This window comes from Ictalurus furcatus, chromosome 19 (genome assembly GCF_023375685.1).
Source record: "Ictalurus furcatus strain D&B chromosome 19, Billie_1.0, whole genome shotgun sequence".
NCBI lineage: Eukaryota > Metazoa > Chordata > Actinopteri > Siluriformes > Ictaluridae > Ictalurus > Ictalurus furcatus.
In genome coordinates this window covers 14,965,065-14,986,388 of record NC_071273.1, presented here as the reverse complement: position 1 = coordinate 14,986,388, position 21,324 = coordinate 14,965,065, and the positions used below count along the sequence as shown (strand labels likewise).

Genomic DNA, 21,324 nt, shown 5'->3' with positions numbered 1-21,324 from the left:
GCATGGCAGCTCTGCTACCATTGGTGTGTGTGTGAATGGGTGAATGAGACACAGTGTAAAGTGCTTTGGATAAAAGCAGCGACCATTTTAGCATTGAGAGGAGACGTGAATCTGTACCATTTTGTACTGTAACATAAATAAATGACCCATGTTTGTGTATGTATATTCTTTATATAGATGGCTTAGCAATGAGATATTTATTTACCTAGTGAGATGTGGCAGCCATATTCCCTGCTTTTATTATTAGACTCATAATGTTAGCATTTTCCATTGGTATTTTCCCATTACACACGTCACTGTGGTACACGTCAGAGCGTGGACTCTTTTCATACCTTGTTTCATCGACATTTAGTTGGACGAAGACGATTACGCTATAATCACACTGTTTTTTTTTCTTTTCTAAACTACACAACCTGTGCAACTTTTCATCTGACGCTTTGTGAGGACGTCATTGCACTACAGCTCCCAGAATGCAGCGCGGCGCAGCCGCTACGCTGGTACGAGCGCTGTCGCTCTCGCGCGCCCGTATACTTGGTTGCTCGGGCACTCTGAACAATGAGTGTCGGCGGAGCGCGAGGAGCCCGGAGAATGTGAGCGTGTGATTTAGCACCAATGTTCAGCGCCGTGCGATTCTCCTCGTGTGGTCTTTCAATGGGCGAAAAAGCGTAAACATGTGGATACCGACGGAACACGAGAAATTCGGAGTGGGTAAGTTTTGCGCGTGATTTTGCGTGACAGAAGTGTAAAGTGCGCGTGAGCTCGAGTCGGAGCCGGAGAGGAAAAGAGAGGAGAGGAGATTAGAGGAGAGGAGAGGAGCGAGTTTGGTGAATATGTGCCGCTATTTTATGTCTCTCACTGGAAAACAAGTCAAACGCACAGCTGGTGCGGTGTTTATCCCGGTTTTGTTTTGATTAATGCAGCACCTGGAGTGCAGTTTATTTTCCAGGAATGTTTGTGGCGTTTCCTTCACCTTCTCCAAGTGTTTGGAAGACGTTTGTTTGTTTATTTACGTGTGACAGACCGTGTGTATTGTGTAGCAGTTGGCTATTGAATACCTCGTTCGTGTGGTCACGGTGTTATGTTTCCGTTTAAAAGCAGGCGCACACACTTTATTTATTTATTTGTTTATTTATTTATTTATTTATTTATAAGAAGCACCGTTTTACAGCGGCTTTAAGTCGGCGAGAGTGAGCAGAGAGGAGAAAACCCAGCTGTTCACACAGCATTGTTTTAGCAGCATCCTGGAGCTGAAGTGCCTCAATCTGCACACTGAACCAAAATCAGTGGGAGAAAACACACACACACACCCCCACCTTACTATCCTTATGAGGACCTTCCATTGACATTAATGCTGTGTAACCCTTGTAACCAAAAGGAAACATTTTGGCTCTTTTTTTGTTTTGTTTTTGTTCGTAGGACAGAACAGATGTTCCTACAAGGTCAGAGCTGTCAGATATTCCTATACTTACTGGGACATTTGGTCCCCACCAAGATATAAAAACATGCCCACACACATGGTTTCTAACTAGTTAGTTAGTGTGATGCTTCTGTGTCAAATGGTCACATCTGTCTCTGTTTCATTCATTCATTCATTCATTCATTCTTGGGGAGTTGCTCTTTTCTTTGCTCTCAGAAATAAAGGTTCCAAACTGTACTTTTTTCTTCTTGCTTGTGTTGTGCCAATTACATACACCACATACACCATCCCAGGTAAAAGATACACAACACAGCTGAGATCCCTTGAATAGTACCACCCCAGAGAAACAGAAGAGTACACATTGGCACCTTTATTTCTGAGAGTGTTTTTTCCCCCCCAAGAGCTGATTTACTGACAAGAAAATCTTAACTCGAATTCTTCTGCTTTCTTTCCTCGTTCCTGTGAAATCTTTTTTTTTTTAATGCTTGATTGATTCTAGGCTGATGGAGAGTTAGATATTTTAACTCTGTTAGTCAGAGTAGGTTCTGTTTTATATAAAATCGCTTCCTTGATGTTATTTTTATGCTTTCGATAGTAATCATACATGTCTTCGAGGTTTATTAAATGGCATGATTAGTTTGAGTTGAGTTCAGGTTGTTCCTGGTTAACACCAGCTATGCATTGTTTTCACACACACCAAACCAATAGTGCCAGTTTCATGTTCCATGTGCTTTTGTAAAATTAGTTTGGAAGGATTTAAGGTAGGAGTTACACATTTTGTGCTCTTAGAGCTCAGTTTTTAAATCGCAGCTCATCAGTGCACCGTGCGTGGCCACGTTGTTAATAATTGTTTGTTTGCTTTCAAACTTCGCGAGTCTAAAATCAGGAAATGGAAGTTGACACATAGTGACACTGAAAATGGAACGTAAATATAAATTACTTCTGTCAAATTCGTTTGAATATTAACTGAACGTCAGTCGTCGACGATTAAATATTAATCCCAGCAGGCTCATGTTACAAAGAATGCATCTTTAGTGTATGTGCAATTACCACAGGCGTGAAATTCAACACATTTACCTATACTGTGCAAATAAAAGCAGGACGTCACTCATAATAGATGTTTTTACACGAGTCAAACAAAACTCTGCTTAAATCGCTGTGTCATGATTAGTTAGCGGTCCATCCACAGAAAAATCTCTGCTCATTTTGCATCACTCCTGATCCAACATGCCGCTAATCTTTAGGGGAAGTGGCTGCTGCTGTTCAGACAGAAACTGTGCAGTTTCCCCTGCGCCACTGCGATCTTACAGAGGAGTTCTGTACAGTTTTCGCTGTTTGGTTTCATCTCAGTTAAATGGGCCTGGGTTCTTAAAGCGTGTTTGATCTTGGTTTCAGATTTCACCAAAGACAGCGATTTACATACCAGTGTTTAATTTGAGATTTTGAGATGTGTTTGATGTTCACATGGGTGAGATGCGGAAGTGGGCCAACCGCCAGCTATTGATAAAATATGAATAGACTGACTAAATTGTCACAAATATTAACCCTAGATTGGGTCGGTTTCTCTCTCTCTACCTCTCTCTCTACCTGTACCTTATTGAATATAGATATTCAGTTTGTGCCACTTCCATGGTCAGTTTGTCCACTTGTCTAGATCAGGGGTTCTCAAAACATCCCCAATACAGGTTTTATTTATTTATTTAATCCCCCCCCCCCCCCCCCCCCCCCCAGCATAACACATTAGGTCCCATAGGTCATGGTTTACAGTCCTACTTGTTTTCAAGTTGTTGAGATCTGGATTAAAGGCATCTGATTCAAGTGAGCAGTTAAATGAGGCTATATGAATTCAATAATAGTTATAACTGGGATTATGGTGGGATGTGATTTACAAAACTGTAACAGAAAAGAAAAAAAATGGATGGAACCTGTTTTGAGAACCGCTGGTCTAGGTGAACTAGACTTGGGCAAAGGTGAAGGAATGTCATGCTGCGATTGGACAGCTGGAAATACTCATATGCTTCGGGGAAGTGTTTTAACATTTTCCTTCTTCTTCATCTTCACAAGACTGTATGAGCTGGAAATAGCTCAGAATAGACAGAGCGTGAGACGTGTCAGTAGCTAGAGGTGTTTGTCCACAGCTTTTATTGCTTGATTTCTAAGCGAAAAAAAAAAATGTCCCTCATTAGGTGTGATATTACAGTCAGCCAAGCATGTTATAGCTCATCATAATTTAGTGCCACAATTACTCCTTGGGACGCATCAGTGATTCTTGTGTGTGTTTAGTTTCCGATAGCTCTTTAAGAATTCAAAAATTCAAATGAACTTTAGTTTCTCTGGGTCGATTCAGTGTTGTGTGAAGCTATGCAAATGTTTCAAAACTGAAGGAAACTCTGGCAGGAAAAGGGTTTGAATAAAGAGGTCCTGAATATTCATGACAAACCGGAGATTTTAGGTAATTTTGTTCCCCCTCAGACTGCTGTCGATTTCCATCCCCGCCTCCTGGGGAGGGCAGCGAGAGGGTTGGCAGCGTGTAATTTGCGCTCGTTGTATAAGCAGCCACCCTGCACGATGCCCTGTGGGATTAGCAGGTTGTTTGGCAGTGCTCTGGACCATTCCTTCATTACACATCGCATGCTGTAATGACTGGAGTCCTGAGGTCAGAGGAGGTGGGCCCAAACAAACACCTCCCCGAATGTAATTGTCTCTTCATCTGCTGAGCTGAACCACATATTTAGAGGCGAAGCTGTTTCGGGAGTCGATAGCCTGATTCAGTCTGCTGCCTGGGGAGCTGCTTTCTCTTCTCATGTAGTCCTTTTGATATGAATAGCATCTCACACACACACACACACACACACACACACACACACACTTGCAATACTGAACATGTAGAACAAATAGTACTAGTTTCATGTTGCATGTGTGTGATATTTGATAGGCAGGATTTAGGCAGGAATGCTTTTGCAGCTTGTCAGTGCATTGTTCCATTCCCCCATGTTATTAATTGCTTCCCTGCTAAAATCAGGAAATGGAGGTTTACACATCATGATGTGTAAATTTACAGATTGTAAAAATAAATTTGGAAGGCAAGTCAAGTTCTTTTGAGCGTTAACTGAATGTCACTAGCTGACGATTAAGCATTAATCCCAGTGTTAAAGAAATACTTGTGCGTTTTTCAACCTAATGTCTATTTACTGTATCTTTAGTGTATGTGCCACAACAGGCCAGAATTTCAACACATTTACCTGTACTATAACTGGAAAACGGGATTTTTATGATCCCTCTTATTTTGTTGAAAGTATTAAGATTTTGTAGATTCTACAAGGGATATGTAAACTTTTGGGCACAACTGTAAGTAGGTTGTCACTGCTTCAACATGGAAAAAATATACTGCTGTAAACTGACAGGGATACAAAGAAAATATACCCAAATATATCTAACGTCTAAGCAAAATGCTGTTTTGTTAGACCCCCATGTGCTGTTTTTTTTGTTTGAAGAACATCAATTACACGCAGCCACATGTTGTAGGGAAAGAAGTTGTTGTGGTAGCTGTGTTTTCTATTGCTCCTGTCCCTGTGTGTGGCTGGGCAGAGGGTGATAATCTGTCACCCACAGCTCAGTGTGACCACGGTGACTAAAGCAGGATCACGTTGACAAATCAGGCTCACAGACTAGTGTTCGTATTTAATCAAGACTAACAGAACGGCTGACTCACTCTGAACACAGCAGGGAAGTGCTTTATGTCATTTCCCTGCAGACTTGAAACCATTTTATTGTCCCTGAATTTTCTTTATAAATCCTAATCTGGCTGCAGTGACCTGACCCTGTGACCCCTTGTGACCTTAAAAGTCTGGCAGATCAATGATCGTGTGTAATTAGGTGCAGTGCAGTTTTTTTTTTGTGACTGTCGTGTTAATATACAGATTCTGATCTGAAAAATACTAAGCTCAGAAACTTTAAACACAGCTTTTTGAAAATGTCTTCAAAGGCAGAGACATTTGAAAATGTTTTATGCCATCTTTGTGTGGATGGAAAGATATCGTATATTTTTTTTTGAAAATGCTGATGTTACAGCATCAACCAGCAATGTAAGAGCAATTCAATGAAGGCTTTACTTTTCAGTGTTGTACGTTTTCTCCATGTCATTAATGAAACACAATAGTGTTTTTTTTGGGGGGGGTCAACTTTTTTGGCAACTTTTTGGCCATAAGTTGGGACCAGTGTCTGTGGAGGAAGAGATCCTGACATTTGAGGAACGTGGTTAGCTGTGGCTTCCCCAGGTCCAACACAGTGTTTTGGCTCCAACTTCATATAGACGGGCAGTTGGAAGGGCCCGATCCAACCAAGCGGCTAATCATGACATGCCCTCGCTAGATACTGGCAATTAAATCAGCTGTATGTTTCATTTCTCTGCAGGTGGTGGCTTAGGGTCAGTTGATCAAGTTGAACCCTCTGTTTTTCTTGCAAGAGTATACCATCTTGCACTAGGCCATAACTCTCCACAGTTGGAGCCCCATTCCTAAGAGTAAGAGTAGAGGCTGGGTACTGATCCTACTGACATGATAGATAACTATCATTCAGTGGAACTGTCGAGGTGTCAAGGCAGATTTTGAAGTGCTTCAGTGAGTAGCCATGATACCCAACCCTCTTGCTTTTTGTCTCCAAGAAACACACATAACACCAGACAGCCCTATGTCTCTGAAAAAGTTTAAGACCCAAACATAAATCGTTACTCTGGTGGAGCAACCATCTTGGTTCGACATGATATAAGTCACAGCCAGATCACAATAGACAAGGGTAAAGGTTTTGCAATCCACCATTCAAAGAAGACTTTGAGAGCAGAATTGTAGAGGCCATACCACAAGATGCAAACCACGAATCAGCAGTAAGAATCAGAAATCCAGATTGGAATTCACAAAGAAATACAGAGATGAGCCACAAAAGTTCTGGAACCAAGATAAACTTCTACCAAAGTGATGGAAAGGCCAAATTGTAGAGAAAGAAAGGATCTGCTCATGATCCAAAACACACAAGCTCATCTGTGAAACATGGTGGAGGTAGTGTCATGGCTTGGGCTTGTATGGCTGCTTCTGTAACAGTCTCAGTGATCTTTATTGATGATAGCAGTAGAATGAATTCAGACGCCTACAGAAACATTCTGTCTGCCATTTTACAGAGAAATTCATCCAGATTAATCTGGAGGAACTTTATCATGCAGTAAGACACTGATCCAAAACAAACTGCCAACTCAACAATGGACTTTATCAGGAGGGAAAAGTGGAAGGTTTTAGACAGGCCAAGTCAATCACCAGACCTTAACCATATTGAGCAGCATTTTACCTCCTGAAGAGGAGACTGAAGGGAGAAACCCCTCTAAACAAACAACAACTGAAACAAGCTGCAATAAATGCTTGGGAAAGCAACCAAAATTTGTCATTTACTTTAATTCACTTCAAGACTTATCTGTTCTTATACTTTTGCCCTCCTACAATTGGTTGTGATACAAAAGGCTCTACGGTATTCTTAAAGTAGTTTAACACATCTAGATGTAAATACCAGGAAATAAAAGCTGAAATCCTAAACTTTTGTCTCATAAACAACTTCTGATCTCAAACACCAATGTGTTTGGTGTATAACACAAACAACTGAATTGGCCTTGCTGTTCCAATAGTTTTGGAGGGGACTGTATATAGTTTTGTAAATTGTACATCTTGTATTGTTTACCGCACTGACCAGCATTAAAAATCAATAAACAAACTATATTTAACATGAGGCTAATAAGGATACATATTTGCCATCTATTAAAAACCTAATTTCACCAAGAATAAAATTATTGCAAATAAAATGGGAATTGTAATATTTTGCAGTTGTATTGTAAAAAAATTGCTCAGTGAATAATAATAAAAAATTAGATTTATTTAGCTGGTTGGCTGATGAAATAATTTTTAGTGTGTCTGGTGCATTAAATTCAATTATTTATATATTCATATATATTCTGTTTGGTTACATATTTTGGTGGCCTGTCTGTGTCAATATATCCAATATATTTGTTTGTTGTAGCATTTTTTTTAGCATCTGAAGGTTGCACTCAGTGTAACTGGGGAGTTTCATTTCAATTGAAAGTTTTATACATTTGAAGAAACGCAGGCTTGTAATGTAAAAGTGAAACAAAAGGCTAATTTCTGCTGAAATTCTAACATGCTGTAGAACTAAAAATTAGTTGTCGCATGATTTCAGTATTGAGCCAAAAAATTGTGCAATGAGTGATTGAACAAAGAGAGCCATCATACAGCCCTAAGTATTAAATTATCATTACTAAAAAAGGAAATAAAAATATTATTTTTATTTTTTCGCGCTACCAGACGGGGGGTAGTGTTCAGGGCTGTGTTCAGGCTGGGACGCCCCCCCCCCGCATCTGCCCTTCCACTTCTGAGTCCTTTGAGTCTGAGAATTGGTGAGGGGGGAGGAGAATACATTCTGTCCTGTCTTTTCCTTCCTCTTATTCTTTCCCCATTCTTTGTCTTCTTTCCTTTGACATTCTTTGAGCAGTGTTTCTGCTTTTCTGCCTCCGGTCTAAGCTTGTGCAATATAAGTTTAATTGTCCCTACGTGATATTACACTGCCATGATATCCAATGACGTTTACTCTGATTTTACTCTATTACCAAATCTGCCTACCTTTATGCATTTTGTGTAGGTGTGATGCAGTTTAACATGAGTATTCTAGTATGAGTTATCACTAAAAATATGCTAAACGAGCAGTCTTTTTCCTTCCCTTTTTCTCTAATGGGAGATGAGCCACTCGGCATATGAATGTGTAAAGATTTGCGCATGAGTTTTTGAACTGACACCGCCTGAAAGCTCCACCCCCTTCCCCCATCTCACAGGACCTCGACTAGATTTCGGCGGCTCCCTTGCTTTCGGTCAGGGTAAATGCAGAATGGTTTGAGTTCATTAATGTGAAATACAATGCATCAGTGTATGTTCGACTTGGCTAAAATTAGACAAGTATTCACTTAACATCAGTTAATTATATTAATTATGGACCATTTTCACCCCAAAATTCTCAACAATGCCTCTTTAGGTTTTCGGCCTTGAGAGAAACGAGGGTGAAAATTTTGACCTATTGGCCTGCAATGAACTGCCATTTGGAACACTACAAACAGTGTTAATGGTGATAATAATTTAAATGCTCAAAGAGCACTTTCAGCTGCAGATCAACAGTGTAAAATGTCATTTGGACATTAGACATCCAGTTTGTAAAAGCATTGTATCAACAATGTACTTTTATTAATTTTTTTTTTTTAAAAACAGTTTACTGCTCATTACTGCAGAATCACTTAGAAATCTACCATTCAGCTTTATTTATCTATTTATTTATTTTTGTGATTGCTGCTGCCAGCAAGCAACACCCTTCCATTGGCAGCTGTGGCTCAGGTGGTAGAGTGGGTTGTCCACTAATGGCGGTTCGATTCCTGGCCCACATGACTCCACATGCCGAAGTGTCCTTGGGCAAGACACTGAACCCCAAGTTGCTCCTGATGGCAAGTTAGCACCTTGCATGGCAGCTCTGCTACCATTGGTATGTGAGTGTGTGTGTGTGTGAATGGGTGAATGAGACACCGTGTAAAGCGCTTTATATAAAAGCGCTATATAAGTGCGCCATGTACGCCATTTTACCTTCCATACGTTCCTTAAACCTGAAGTGGTGGAAATGCATTGTGTCCTTGTCTTTTTTAGGTTATTGCATTTTGGTGATTGAATCCTTTATCATGACTTTTTAAACCATGAGCATGGAAAAATCAGCATTGCATAAACCTACTCCTGTTTCTTTTCTCATACATTTTTTTAGTCACCCTGTTTTTCTTCTTCGCCGTCTCCTTCGCCGTCTCCTTCTTTCCAATTTCCCCAGAGCCCTCCAGTCTTCCTCCTCTGTAATATCAAGTCTGTACGTTGTCTTCCTTCACACAAACCAAAACTGTGTATGATGATGATAACGCCAGACGTCCCAGATCTGCTATCACAAGCAGCATGTAGGTGCCCTAAAGATAAAAGTATATATCCAAACGTGAACAACTGAGATCTTTGCACATTATGGTTTTATTTTCTGACAGAAGTTATAATTATCCTAATATCAGGCTGCTTGTTTTTACGAAACATGCAGCGTTGTGGGCAGAAATCTTGCTGTTCTGCAGCTCTGCCATGAACATAGACTTCAGGGGGCTTGTTTTGTTGACTTGTCATGTTTCTGGTTTACGTCTGTGATGAAGAACACTGAGCATTCTGGCTAAATTGTGTATAATCACAGGCCCCACATTAAGAGCTTCTGCCTGTGTGAAGTCCTCTGTCACACAGTGTTTCACTCGTTCAGGAGCAGTGAGGATGGGCATGCGTCCAACGCGTGGGAGATTGAAGTGTAGACAGGAAGTCTTTTATATCTTTGTCTGAATTTTTCTCCAGACAGACACACACACACACACATACATCTCTTTAGATGTCCTTAGATCCCCTCATCGTTTCGCATGATGGCAGCGAACTCAGAGAAGCTTACCTGCCAGGTGTGGAATTTCACATTCACTCAGCCTTGCTTGGCTGCTGCTGTCAAGTTCACTGCACTGAAACTACAACCCCAATTCCAAAAATGTTGGGATGCTTTGTAAAATGTAAAAAAAAAAAACAACAACCCAGAATACAATGATTCGCAAATGTCAAACCCATATGTTATTCACAATAGAAGATAGAAAACATCAAAAACTGAGTAAATGTACAATTTTAAGAAAAATAATAAGGTAATTTTGAATTTGCAATACATGTCAAAAAAAGTTGGGACTGGGGCAACAGAAGGCTGGAAAAGTAAGGATTACTAAAAAGAAACAGCTGGAGGAATATTTTGCAACTAATTAGGTTAATTGGCAACAGGTCAGTAACATGATTGGGTATAAAAAGAGTATCTTAGAGAGGCAGAGTCTCTCAGAAGTAAAGATGGGATGGAATCTGAATGGAAGCGTATGTTGCTCTAAAACCTGTATATACCTTTCAGCATTGATGGTGCCTTTCCAGATGTGCAAGCTGCCCATCTTGGTCACTTTGTTCACTTTTAAATTTAGGAACTTGTAAAGAATTAAACATTAAACACAATGGAGCGGTTTCCAATGTAGTTAGTTTTTAGGAAACACTGGGCAAAGTTTTGTTAACTGTAAAAATGGCTTATTTTGCAGATTATTTATAATACATATGTATAACAACAAAAACGGCAACGTCTTTAGTTAAAGAGTGCTATTTTGTTAGATAGTCTAGCAGCAGTAAAGACAGAACTTTTGTTTAGAGGTGTGCATTGGGAGTCACAGGAGTGGGTGATTTTTACTCTCATGCAGGTTGGACTGTGCATCAGATATGAAGCGCATGGAACTAAGAAAAGACACTTTCATTCACAAAGAAGCATCTTCAAGATATGCTTTCTATTTGCCAGGGACAATGGTCTAAATTATTAATCTGTTGTATTGTGGGCAGGCACTAACCAAAACTGCATGAGTGAGCAGGATTAGACAAGCTTTTTGTGGGAGTGAATGGAATTGGTCAAGCTTTCTATAGGAGTGGGTGCAATTGGTTAAAATTTCTGATGGACTCAGTGGGATTGCTCAAACTTTCTGTAAGAATGGGTGGGATTGGTCAGGCTTTCTGAGAGTGGGTGGGATTGGTCAAGCTTTCTGAGAGTGGGTGGGATTGGTCAAGCTTTCTGAGAGTGGGTGGGATTGGTCAAGCTTTGAGAGTGGGTGGGATTGGTCAAGCTTTCTGAGAGTGGGTGGGATTGGTCAAGCTTTCTGAGAGTGGGTGGGATTGGTCAAGCTTTGAGAGTGGGTGGGATTGGTCAAGCTTTCTGAGAGTGGGTGGGATTGGTCAAGCTTTCTGAGAGTGGGTGGGATTGGTCAAGCTTTCTGAGAGTGGGTGGGATCTGTCAAAATTTCTGCAGGACTGGGTGGGATTGGTCAAAGTTTCAGGGTGGGATTGGTCAGATATTTTGCGGGAGTCGCAGGATTAGTTTAAATTTCTGCGGGAGTGGTTGGGATTGGTCAACCATGCACGGTCATCAATGCATATTCACACTGGGGATTTTTTTTTTTTTGCCCTGCCAACAAATGGTTTTGCAGAATCCCAAAGGACTTCTTGTTCACTAATTACATGCTCTACCAAAGGCACACTCTATGTTGTGCTCTACCATTTTGAGATTCAGCCACAGAAATAAATGGATCTGAAAAACAGCTTAATGTTACATGGTATTACTTTCAGTAATGGTATCAGTCTTTTTATATTTACTCAATATAGATCACAAATTAAATCCCCATTTAAAACTACTTTTACAAGTACAATTTAATATATATATATATATATATATATATATATATATATATATATATATATATATATATAAGTCTACAGCATGAGAGAGACTGCACATGAAGCAGTTTCAGCATCATATTTACTCCCATCCTTCACTGGTATTGGGTTGTTTAATTACAATACTCTGATTTTTTTAAAAAAATACTACTTCCTGCATTACACTAATGCTGGGTGCTTTGATTTGTGTCTCTGATTGGAACCTTTCATCACATTACAATACACTAGCGTAGCAGATTTAGTTTCCTGGAACAGGTTTGTCCTGTGCTGCTACTTATCACAGAAATTTGTCATATAGCAGTGATTCATGCCAGGGCAAATGGAGGCATGTGTGTCAATCTGGTTTGCATTTGTCTTTATTTCTATGTTGTCTGACAGCAACCTTTTTGCCAGACCCTGTTTCTTTTTTCCACCTTTTCCCTTTTCTTTGGCTTCCCCAGGGCACATGCTGGCCCTTAAACGAAGTGCCACTCAGCATCAGGAGCTGTAATGTATCTCTTTAGTGTGGATGAACGGCTGTGTAAGTCTGTTCTGTCCCCACAGGGATGTCTCTGGTACAGTGAGTTATTGCAGCCCATTCTCTCCTCACCACGCCCAACGTCTAATGTAGTGCAAACTGCAGCATAACAACACAGCCACTTGCATTGTGTGCTGAGTTCTCATGATAAAAATAGCACTGACCCAAATCTACTTTACTCACCAGTCTTTGGAAGAATTGACACATTTCAGGCCAGGGCAGTAACATTGGCAATGAGCTGTCTGCTTCCTGCTGTACTTAGTTTGGAACAAGTTTGCATCCTCAAGGTCGTCTAAGGATAAAAATAGAGAAACATGGGGTGTTGAAACATCTTGCTTTGATGGGAAACCAGTGCAATGTATTGGATTTCAAAACATAGCTCGGCTCCATCATCACACTTCTCCTATTGAAATCCCTAGGGGTACCCTAGAGTATCAATTTCAGTGCAATATTAATGTCGGTTGAAACCTGATACCTATCTTAATGTCCTCTTAGGGTGCTTCCATATATGCACTGGTTAGTTTTTTGAAAGAAACCCTGATCTGTTTTACCTCTTGTCGTTGTTCAGTAACACTGATAGGATTACATAGCAGTCTCACTTGAGGTACCAGAATAATCAGGTTCCAAGCGTACTTTAGCATGGCTTGATTGCAAAGAAAGCGAAAGTAATTTGAGTTTGATTTGAGCCAACTGCAGGAATTGAACCAAATAAACTGTGTATTATGGGTTGCGAGCAGCATTTTTCTTTAGAAGTGAGCTACTAAATTGAGCCATAACTGAGCAAAATGGGCCAAAGGGCAGAGCTGTAGAACTTCAGAAATGCCATGTGTTCTGTATGCAATACACAATGTTTTACATTAGTTGTTTATCTCAGAGTCCGTATTCTCCATGCTTGGGTGAACGAAGCCGTCGGAGTAACAGTGCCTTAGTAACCTGGACAACTCTCTGCAAAGTTCCTGCTGCAAATTTATGCAAAATATCAAGGGAGCAAGGGGAGCCAGCTTTAATTTGTATCTAAAACAAGCTCTGTCATGTCAATCAAAACCACACACATTCACAGGATCAAATATAATGTAGCCAGCATTAAATTCCACCCAGGACTGAGCCACCATTTCAGGACACTACCAGCCCCAATACTGCTACACTGTGTTGGATCAGTGCATCCATAGATACCCCTTTTTCTAATAATAGCCCTACTCAACTATTAGAGGGCAAATTCATTAAGCATAAAAGGTTGGACGCTGTTTAGAACATGACTGATTGCTGTATGTAAAGGCAGTTGTGTGTTTTTGAGGTCAGCACAGACAAGGCAGTATGATCAGCCTGTCTGTGTAGCCTGGTTAGCATAGTGAGTGGCAAGGCTAAAAATACTGAAGTGCAAATAGGACACACTGCATCACACACATGTGTCCTCAACAACGACACAGTCTTCAAATAGTACCAAGTGGCACTAATATAAAAGAAGTAACATTCTTCAGATCATCCTAAATAATTTGGGACCTACCAGTCTTTCATGGCATTACCAGTCTTTCATGGCAAATCTGTCCTTCAATTCTCAGTATAACTCGAACAGTGCCCCTGAGAGAAAACAGGATTATATTGGGGAAAGAGGACCATGAGAGTTTTCATATGTCTATTCTAGGGATGTCCCGATACCAAAAATCTAGTAGTCAGTACCGATACCACCAAAAGTACTCCATACCAAAGTCGATACCACGGTGTGTATAAAAATAAAATTAAAAAAATTAAATTAAAAACTCTCCTGGAGGGGACACAGACGCACACACAGACGCGCGCACCCGTTATACTCTGAATACAAGCATTAGTTTAAAGACTGATATGGTGGCAGGCCATAAAGATTTATTAAAATCATGAGCATGTGAATAATTATTAGTGACATTAGGCTACAGTTTGCTGACAGGACACGAGCTGAATGGCGATGCATGGTGGCTCATTAGGAGTTAGTTTATAACATCGCGATGTGTTTGCATCGTTAACAAATAACTGGCTATCGCTAACATTACATGGAGTATAACATTAGCTGGTTTCACGGCAACAATGCCAGCTGTCTCAAACAAATATAATATAGGACCGTCTTTCAGGTGCTTCGTCAAATTCCAGGTGTTTCCTCGCTTTGTTTGAAATGAACGATGGCATCGGTTGCACACCAAAAACTGATACTAGCTTTCCTCTCTTTTCCTCTCAACTAATCGGGGCGGAGCTAAACTTGTTAAGCTAAGCTAAGCTAATCTTCTGTAGTTTTTCCAGTGTGCTTGTAGGCGTTCTTCTTCTTCTTCACCACTTGTGGACCGACTAAAACACTAGCGCGTACTTGCTGCCCCCATCAGGTCCGGAAGAATTGCAACCTCGGTACCTCCATTAGAACCGGTTCCAACGATAGTGCAGAAAAACAAGTACTGTCACGTTTTAAGAATGTTGGTATCGAAGTATCGGTTCTCGTGACATTCCTAGTCTATTCTCTTGGGTCTAATTTTATCTACCAGTACTTTCCTGAGTCATGAAGGTGTTCTTCTCATGGAAGGAATATTTCACTAACTTTTATTTTCATGCATGTAAAGTAGAATTGTAATTTTATTTGATATTAGATAGGCAATAGACATTGCCACAAAGCAGTGGAAGCTTCAGATGTACCTGAACAACATGCCATGTGTTACTTGCTCAGAAATAAACACTGCAGACTAGGGCTGCAACTAACGATTATTTTGATAATTAATTAATCGATTAGTTGGATTAAAAGGCCAATTTTTATTCAGTAATAAAATTTTTATTCAATTTATAAGAATGTTTTTCAGAAAAAAAACATGTTCTTTCACATCCTGCTTGAAAGTTGTCCTTCAAACATTGTGCAGCTTGAAAGCTTTGAAAAAGGTATTAAATGGAACCATGTGAGCTATGCTATAGATTGTGCAAAGACTTTATATATATATATATATACACACAATATATATATATATATATATTGTGTATATATATATATATATATATATATATATATATATATATATATATATATATTGTGTATATATATACAATATTAACATGTTTATTTCTTTTCATAATATAAACTGATTGTCCACAAGCTTTAAAGCAGAAGTTAAATCACTATATGCAAATGCTATAAAAGAAAAACAAAAGCACAAACTAAGTGTTAACTGGTAAGAGGATGAATGTTCTGCAGTAACACACACATTCACTCATCTGAACACAATAACGTTACTTTATTCTGTAAATGTATGGCACTTCCTGTAAATATATGGAACTTCCTATTATTCCAATCATTTTTTGTACTAGGACATTTATTTATGCTGTGCATTTCAGTGTTAAATTACAGTGCTCCAGCTTCATTCAATTTCATCAGACATATGGTGTTCCATGCAATTCCAGAACATATGACAGTTCAATAAGCATTCCCTGACTGGATTCAGTAAGGTCTATCTAGCACATTGACCACAGAGGAGAGATGGAGCTATATAAGCACCAGTGCAAGCAGAAATGATAAAGGCCTCATACCTAGATATTAACTGAACAAATTGTAAATATAAGAAAAATAACTCCCATAGCTCTCTCCTCATGAATCATTCAAGTGAATCTCCGTTATAAAAATCTAAGGCTAAAAAGCATTCAAAGAGTTGCTATACATCATTGGCAGGAAGAAATTGCTATTGCTTTGAATGATATTTTTCTGCCCCATTTTACCATTTGAAAATGTGCCGTGGGACTATATTAAAGAGGTTTATTCTGAATTGACAAGTATTTGTACTTAATTATTTCTCTTTGTTTAAGTAGTCTATGTTAATGTTTTTAAACAATAATACTGTGTTCAAGTGGACTGTAATCTGCTGTGCACAGATTTGTAGAGCTGAATATGACTGACTGACTGGAGCTGCACAGTGTACAAGCAAACTGTTACTGCAGCACAGTTTATCAGATTATTTGTAATACCTAGTTACTAGCTAGCAATAACTCACTTTGTGTAATTAAGATACAAGTATTAAAAGGGAACTGGGGCTTGGCTTGATTGGTTAGTGTTGGTACTGCTGTATGCCACCTCCCCCTCCTCTCTGCTTGCTTCCTGACCCCGTGCTGCATTCATGTCACCTCTAAGCTGAAAATAAGGCATGTTGTATTCTCAGAATGAATTAATATATAGGAGTAGGACAAAATAAACCTGGGCGTTTATCACTATACCTAGACAAGTATCACCTAAAGTCGTAATATGCAAGTAGACGCAAGAATACAGCAGTACCGACTACTGGAAAGTTTAAAAGAGAAGCCAACAGAACATAAACTCTACACACCATGCCATAAAAACAAATATGCCAGGGCAGTTGGTGTGAAATCGCTAATGTTTTACAGGACAACATAGAAACCTGTCTGCCAGGGATGCAGTCTAACTCTTAACACTCTTCTAGAGATTTCTGTGCAAGCTCCTGCTGTTTTTTCCCTCCCCTTCATTTTTGAATGCTTGCAGTCGCACCTCATTTAAAGCTCCTATTTTCCTGGCCTCTGGGGATGTGTAAAGATGGGACGTTTGCATGGATGAGTCTGTTTTACCATTTTGTTGATGCTGCAAACTAGAGGATGCAAAAGAAATCCATATTCACAGCATGCATCCTGGATGTTTTCTCACTCATAGCTGTCTGATTGTACTTTGGAACAATTTTAGCGTATTTTTCTCAGGTTTGGTTTATTCTAGCTATTTATAGAGGGTGTAAATGATCGCTTTTGACCCACTTTAACGTGGAAACTGGGGCATTAGCTGGCTTCACCCGGTCGATTTTTGCTCATACTGAGCTCAGCATGAACAAATTAGCCAAGTTTAGCCTAACAGTGTCACGGGCAGCTGTTTCCAAAGCAAGTAAAATCAAGGCGCTTTCTGGACTGCCTGTCAATTTAATCACGCGTTAATAGACTGATTAGAAGGACCTGCTCTGCGAAGTGCACTAAGTGCTGAAGTACTCTAGTGAAGACAGCATAATAAGCTTGTGGCTGTGGTTAAGCTATAAGCATACATGTGTCTCATTAACAGTGGAGTAGATAATGAAGCGCTTTGAAGCACTTGTTCATAGAAGAGGGGAATATTGACCTCCAGATCGCAGTGCAGCCTCATATAGGGCCTCTCTGTCTTAAAGCTCTCTCTCGCTCTCTCTCTCTCTCTATCTTTCCGTCTTCATGAAAACACACAGGTTGTGTGTGGCTCCTTGAAACGCAGCGAGATAAGCAGACAGCTGAAGCGCTTAGCCTCTGTGGAATTTTAAACCATTATACCACGTGTGCCTGCTCACCTTTATACCTTATACTGCCACTCATGTACCCAAGTGTTCTCTTCTTACAAGCAAAGCTGTATGTTCGATGAAGGATGTACATCTGATTGAGTCTTATGTACACCTGATTCTGAAACAGAGTGATTTGTTTGCTGTGTTCGGCTGGATACATGGCGCTCCACGTTAGCCAAGGCTGTGTTTCAGATTTGTGGCAGTTGGATGGATGGGAGTTTATTGACTCTTTTTAAGCTGAAGCAGATGTTGAGGGCGACCCTGGTATGCCAGTGGCTTACGCTCTCGCTGCTGCCCAGTGCACATACAAGGAAAAAATGACAAGCACATTCACAATGCTGCTGTGGTTTTATTCTCTGTGGCTGGAGGGGAAAAAAAACACTCTGGACATGGACTCATCTTGGACAGCCTGCCTGGATGACTGTGGTCTTCTTTCTGCAGTTTGTAGGATTCCAAAAAAGCTGAAGTCATAATAAGCCGTTCTTCTCCAAATAAAACAGCTATATAATTTTATTTAAGACATTGTCCCTTTGTATTAATTCTGTGTTCTTTTCTAGAGTTTCCAGCTGTGATGGATTAAAGGTGGGGTCAGTGATTTCTTTTTTTTTTTAAAGGTTAAAATAAAGTAATATTTCACAAAGATTACATTCGGCAGCTAACAGAATATTGACTTGAAAGAAAACCACTTATAGCTGTGGTTCCCCAGGCTTTGTAAATATAGGGGGGAAAAAATATTTTTTTTGTTTGAACAATTGTGTCAAGCTTTAACAGGCAACCAATCAGGACAAGATGTTTTTTCTGCTCACCTGTCAATCATGTTACCGGTCAATTCAGAAAGCTCCAAAACTAACATTGTGTTTTAGGGTTGTAGCTTTGGATGAGGCCCTGAAGGATTTGTTCTGGATATGTTTGATTTTTTTTTAGTTTGACAGCAGCTATATATAATATCTCAAACACAGCGCCCTCCAATAATATTGGCACCCTTGGTAAATATGAGCATAGGAGGCTGTGAAAAATTTTATTTATTGTTTAACTGTTTGTGAAATTTTTGAACAAAAAATCAAAAATACTCTGGTCTCATGGATATCAAACAATTGCAAACAAAGCACAGGTTTATCCAGAAAATATATCTTTGTTAAATGTAGGTGTGCAACAAGTATTGGCACCCTTTTATTCAATACTTTGTGCTACCCCCCCTTTGCCAAGATATCAGCTCTGAGTCTCCTATAATGCATGATGAGGTTGGAGAATAAATGGCAAGGGATCTGAGACCATTCCTCCATACAGAATCTCTCCAGATCCTTCACATTTCGAGGTCCATGCTGGTGGACTCTTGTCTTCAGTTCACCCCACAGGTTTTCTATGGGTTTCAGGTCAGGGGATTGGGATGGCCATGGTAGGACCTTGATTTTGTGGTCAGTAAACCATTTTTGTGTTGATTTTGATGTATGTTTTAGATCATTGTCCTGCTGGAAGATCCAACCATGGTCCATTTTAAGCTTTCTGGCAGAGACAGGCAGATTTTCATTTAATATCTGTTGATATTTGATAGTCCATGATGCCTTGTATCCTAACAAAATATCCAGATCCTCTGGCAGTAAAACAGCCCCAAAACATTAAAGAGCCACCACCATATTTAACCATGGATATGAGGTACTTTTCCATATGGCTACATCTCTGTGTGTGCCAAAACGACCTCTGGTGTTTATTCCTCTATTTTGGTTTCATCTGACCATACAACCCGAGCTCATTTGAAGTTCCAGTAGTGTCTGACAAACTGAAGACGCTTGAGTTTGTTTTTGGATGAGAGTAGAGGCTTTTTTCTTGAAACCCTTCCAAATTACTTGTGGTGCTGTAGGTGACTTCGGATTGTAGTTTTGGAGACTTTCTGACCGCAAGACGTAACTAACTTCTGCAATTCTCCAGTTGTGATCCCTGGAGATTTTTTGGCCACTCGAACCGTCCTCTTCACAGTGCACTGAGACAATATAGACACACGTCCAATTCCAGGTTGATTCATAACATTTCCAGCTGACTGGAACTTCTTAATTATTGCCCTGATGGTGGAAATGGGCAGTTTCAATGCTTTTGCTATTTCCTTATAGACACTTCCCATTTTGTGAAGCTCAATAACCTTTTGCTGCACATCAGTCATGCATAACAATGGGTAAAACCAAGGAATATAGATAAGCAAATTTTCCCTAAGTGTTACCTCATATTTATACCCATGTGAAACAGGCAGTCACGAATAATTTCTTGTCACCCAGGTGTACTAAAAAATGTAAAATGCATTGCACACCTATATTTAGCAAATATTTTTTTTTTTTGGATAAGCTTGTGTTTCCATGAGAGCAGAGTATTTTTGTGATATATATATATATATATACACCTTTTGTAACACGTTTCTACAAGTCAGAAAGTTAATTAGCAGATTTGCATGGTGAGAAAGCACAGAAATGATGTTTATAAGTCATTCACAGTGTGAATTAAAAAGCACAGCTGAGTGGTTCTGGCTTGCCGTCCTTGCTGTGTTGCTTCTGGTGTAAAGCGGGTTTTATTGACGGCACAGCTGAGTTTATGACTTCACTGTGTGTTATTAGCATCTCTAAGCCAAGAAAACAGTAAGCCATTATTGGCCCATTTGTGCTCCAGCGCCTATGCTTCTCTTCGACAGGCTGACTGCTTACTGACAAAATGTTGGTTGTTTGTCCAGAAGCAAAGGAGCATCAAATTGCCATAGCAGGAATTATTGAAGTGTTTCAAGTTCTCACTGTCACACTCCCTGCAGTATGATGCTGTCTAATCATCACTCAAGACAGCTCTTCCAGGGCATCTCACAGCTGGCACACTGCCAAGCTGTACCCTCATTGCCTTTGTCCCCATGTGCCACAGACTACTGTCAGCTTACTCTAAATCAAATGCAGTGAGGTAGTGGTTGTGCCTTTTTTTTCATAGAAGCTCATGTTTTAATCTGAATATCTAGTCACTGTTTAATTTCATGTTTAATCTGAATATCTAGCCTCTGTTTAATTTCATGTTTAATCTGAATGTCTAGTCACTGTTTAATTTCATGTTTAATCTGAATATCTAGCCACCGTTTAATTTCATGTTTAATCTGAATATCTAGCCTCTGTTTAATTTCATGTTTAAGCTGAATGTCTAGTCACTGTTTAATTTCATGTTTAATCTGAATATCTAGTCACTGTTTAATTTCATGTTTAATCTGAATATCTAGTCACTGTTAAACTCTGCATATATCGAGGCTCAGGCATGCCATAATTTTCCTCAATTCAAATCAGGAGCAGCTGAAGTGGCTGCGTCCTTCCTGACCATGTGTTAAGCCAAAACACATGCTGGTCACAGGCCTCCAGAAGACCACTGGTCCTGCTGTCTGTCCACCAACATATGGACGGCCAACCCGGTCACATGATTCGCCTGTTCACCTGTTACAGTAATGTTCCACATCGGTGCTCTGTGCTTCAAGCCTTGCAAAGATTGCATTCGTTTCTGCCCGAAGGTTCATTTCTATGGATGAAATATTACATGACACAAAGTGTCATTCTTTGCTGTTATTTGCTTGGCTGCTTCTCTCCTCTTTATATGACAACACAGCAGGAGGGAGGTGTGTATGTGGAATTGTAACTGCAAATTGTTCAATTTTGGAGGTCAATCAAGTTCAGGTTGATCATGGACAATGCTCAA

The 21,324-nt window shown here is 39.8% G+C and overlaps 1 protein-coding gene across 2 annotated transcripts in view; it reads left to right on the top strand.

The window, feature by feature from the left end:
• The first annotated feature begins 456 nt into the window (after positions 1 to 456).
• dock4b (dedicator of cytokinesis 4b) overlaps positions 457 to 21,324 on the top strand; it is a 111,523-nt gene continuing 90,655 nt past the window's right edge. For both annotated transcript variants that reach the window (XM_053650738.1, XM_053650739.1), the window contains exon 1: positions 457 to 708. In XM_053650738.1, the coding sequence (XP_053506713.1) occupies positions 672 to 708 (37 nt within the window). In that variant the 5' untranslated portion in view covers positions 457 to 671. The remainder of the gene's footprint in view (positions 709 to 21,324) is intronic.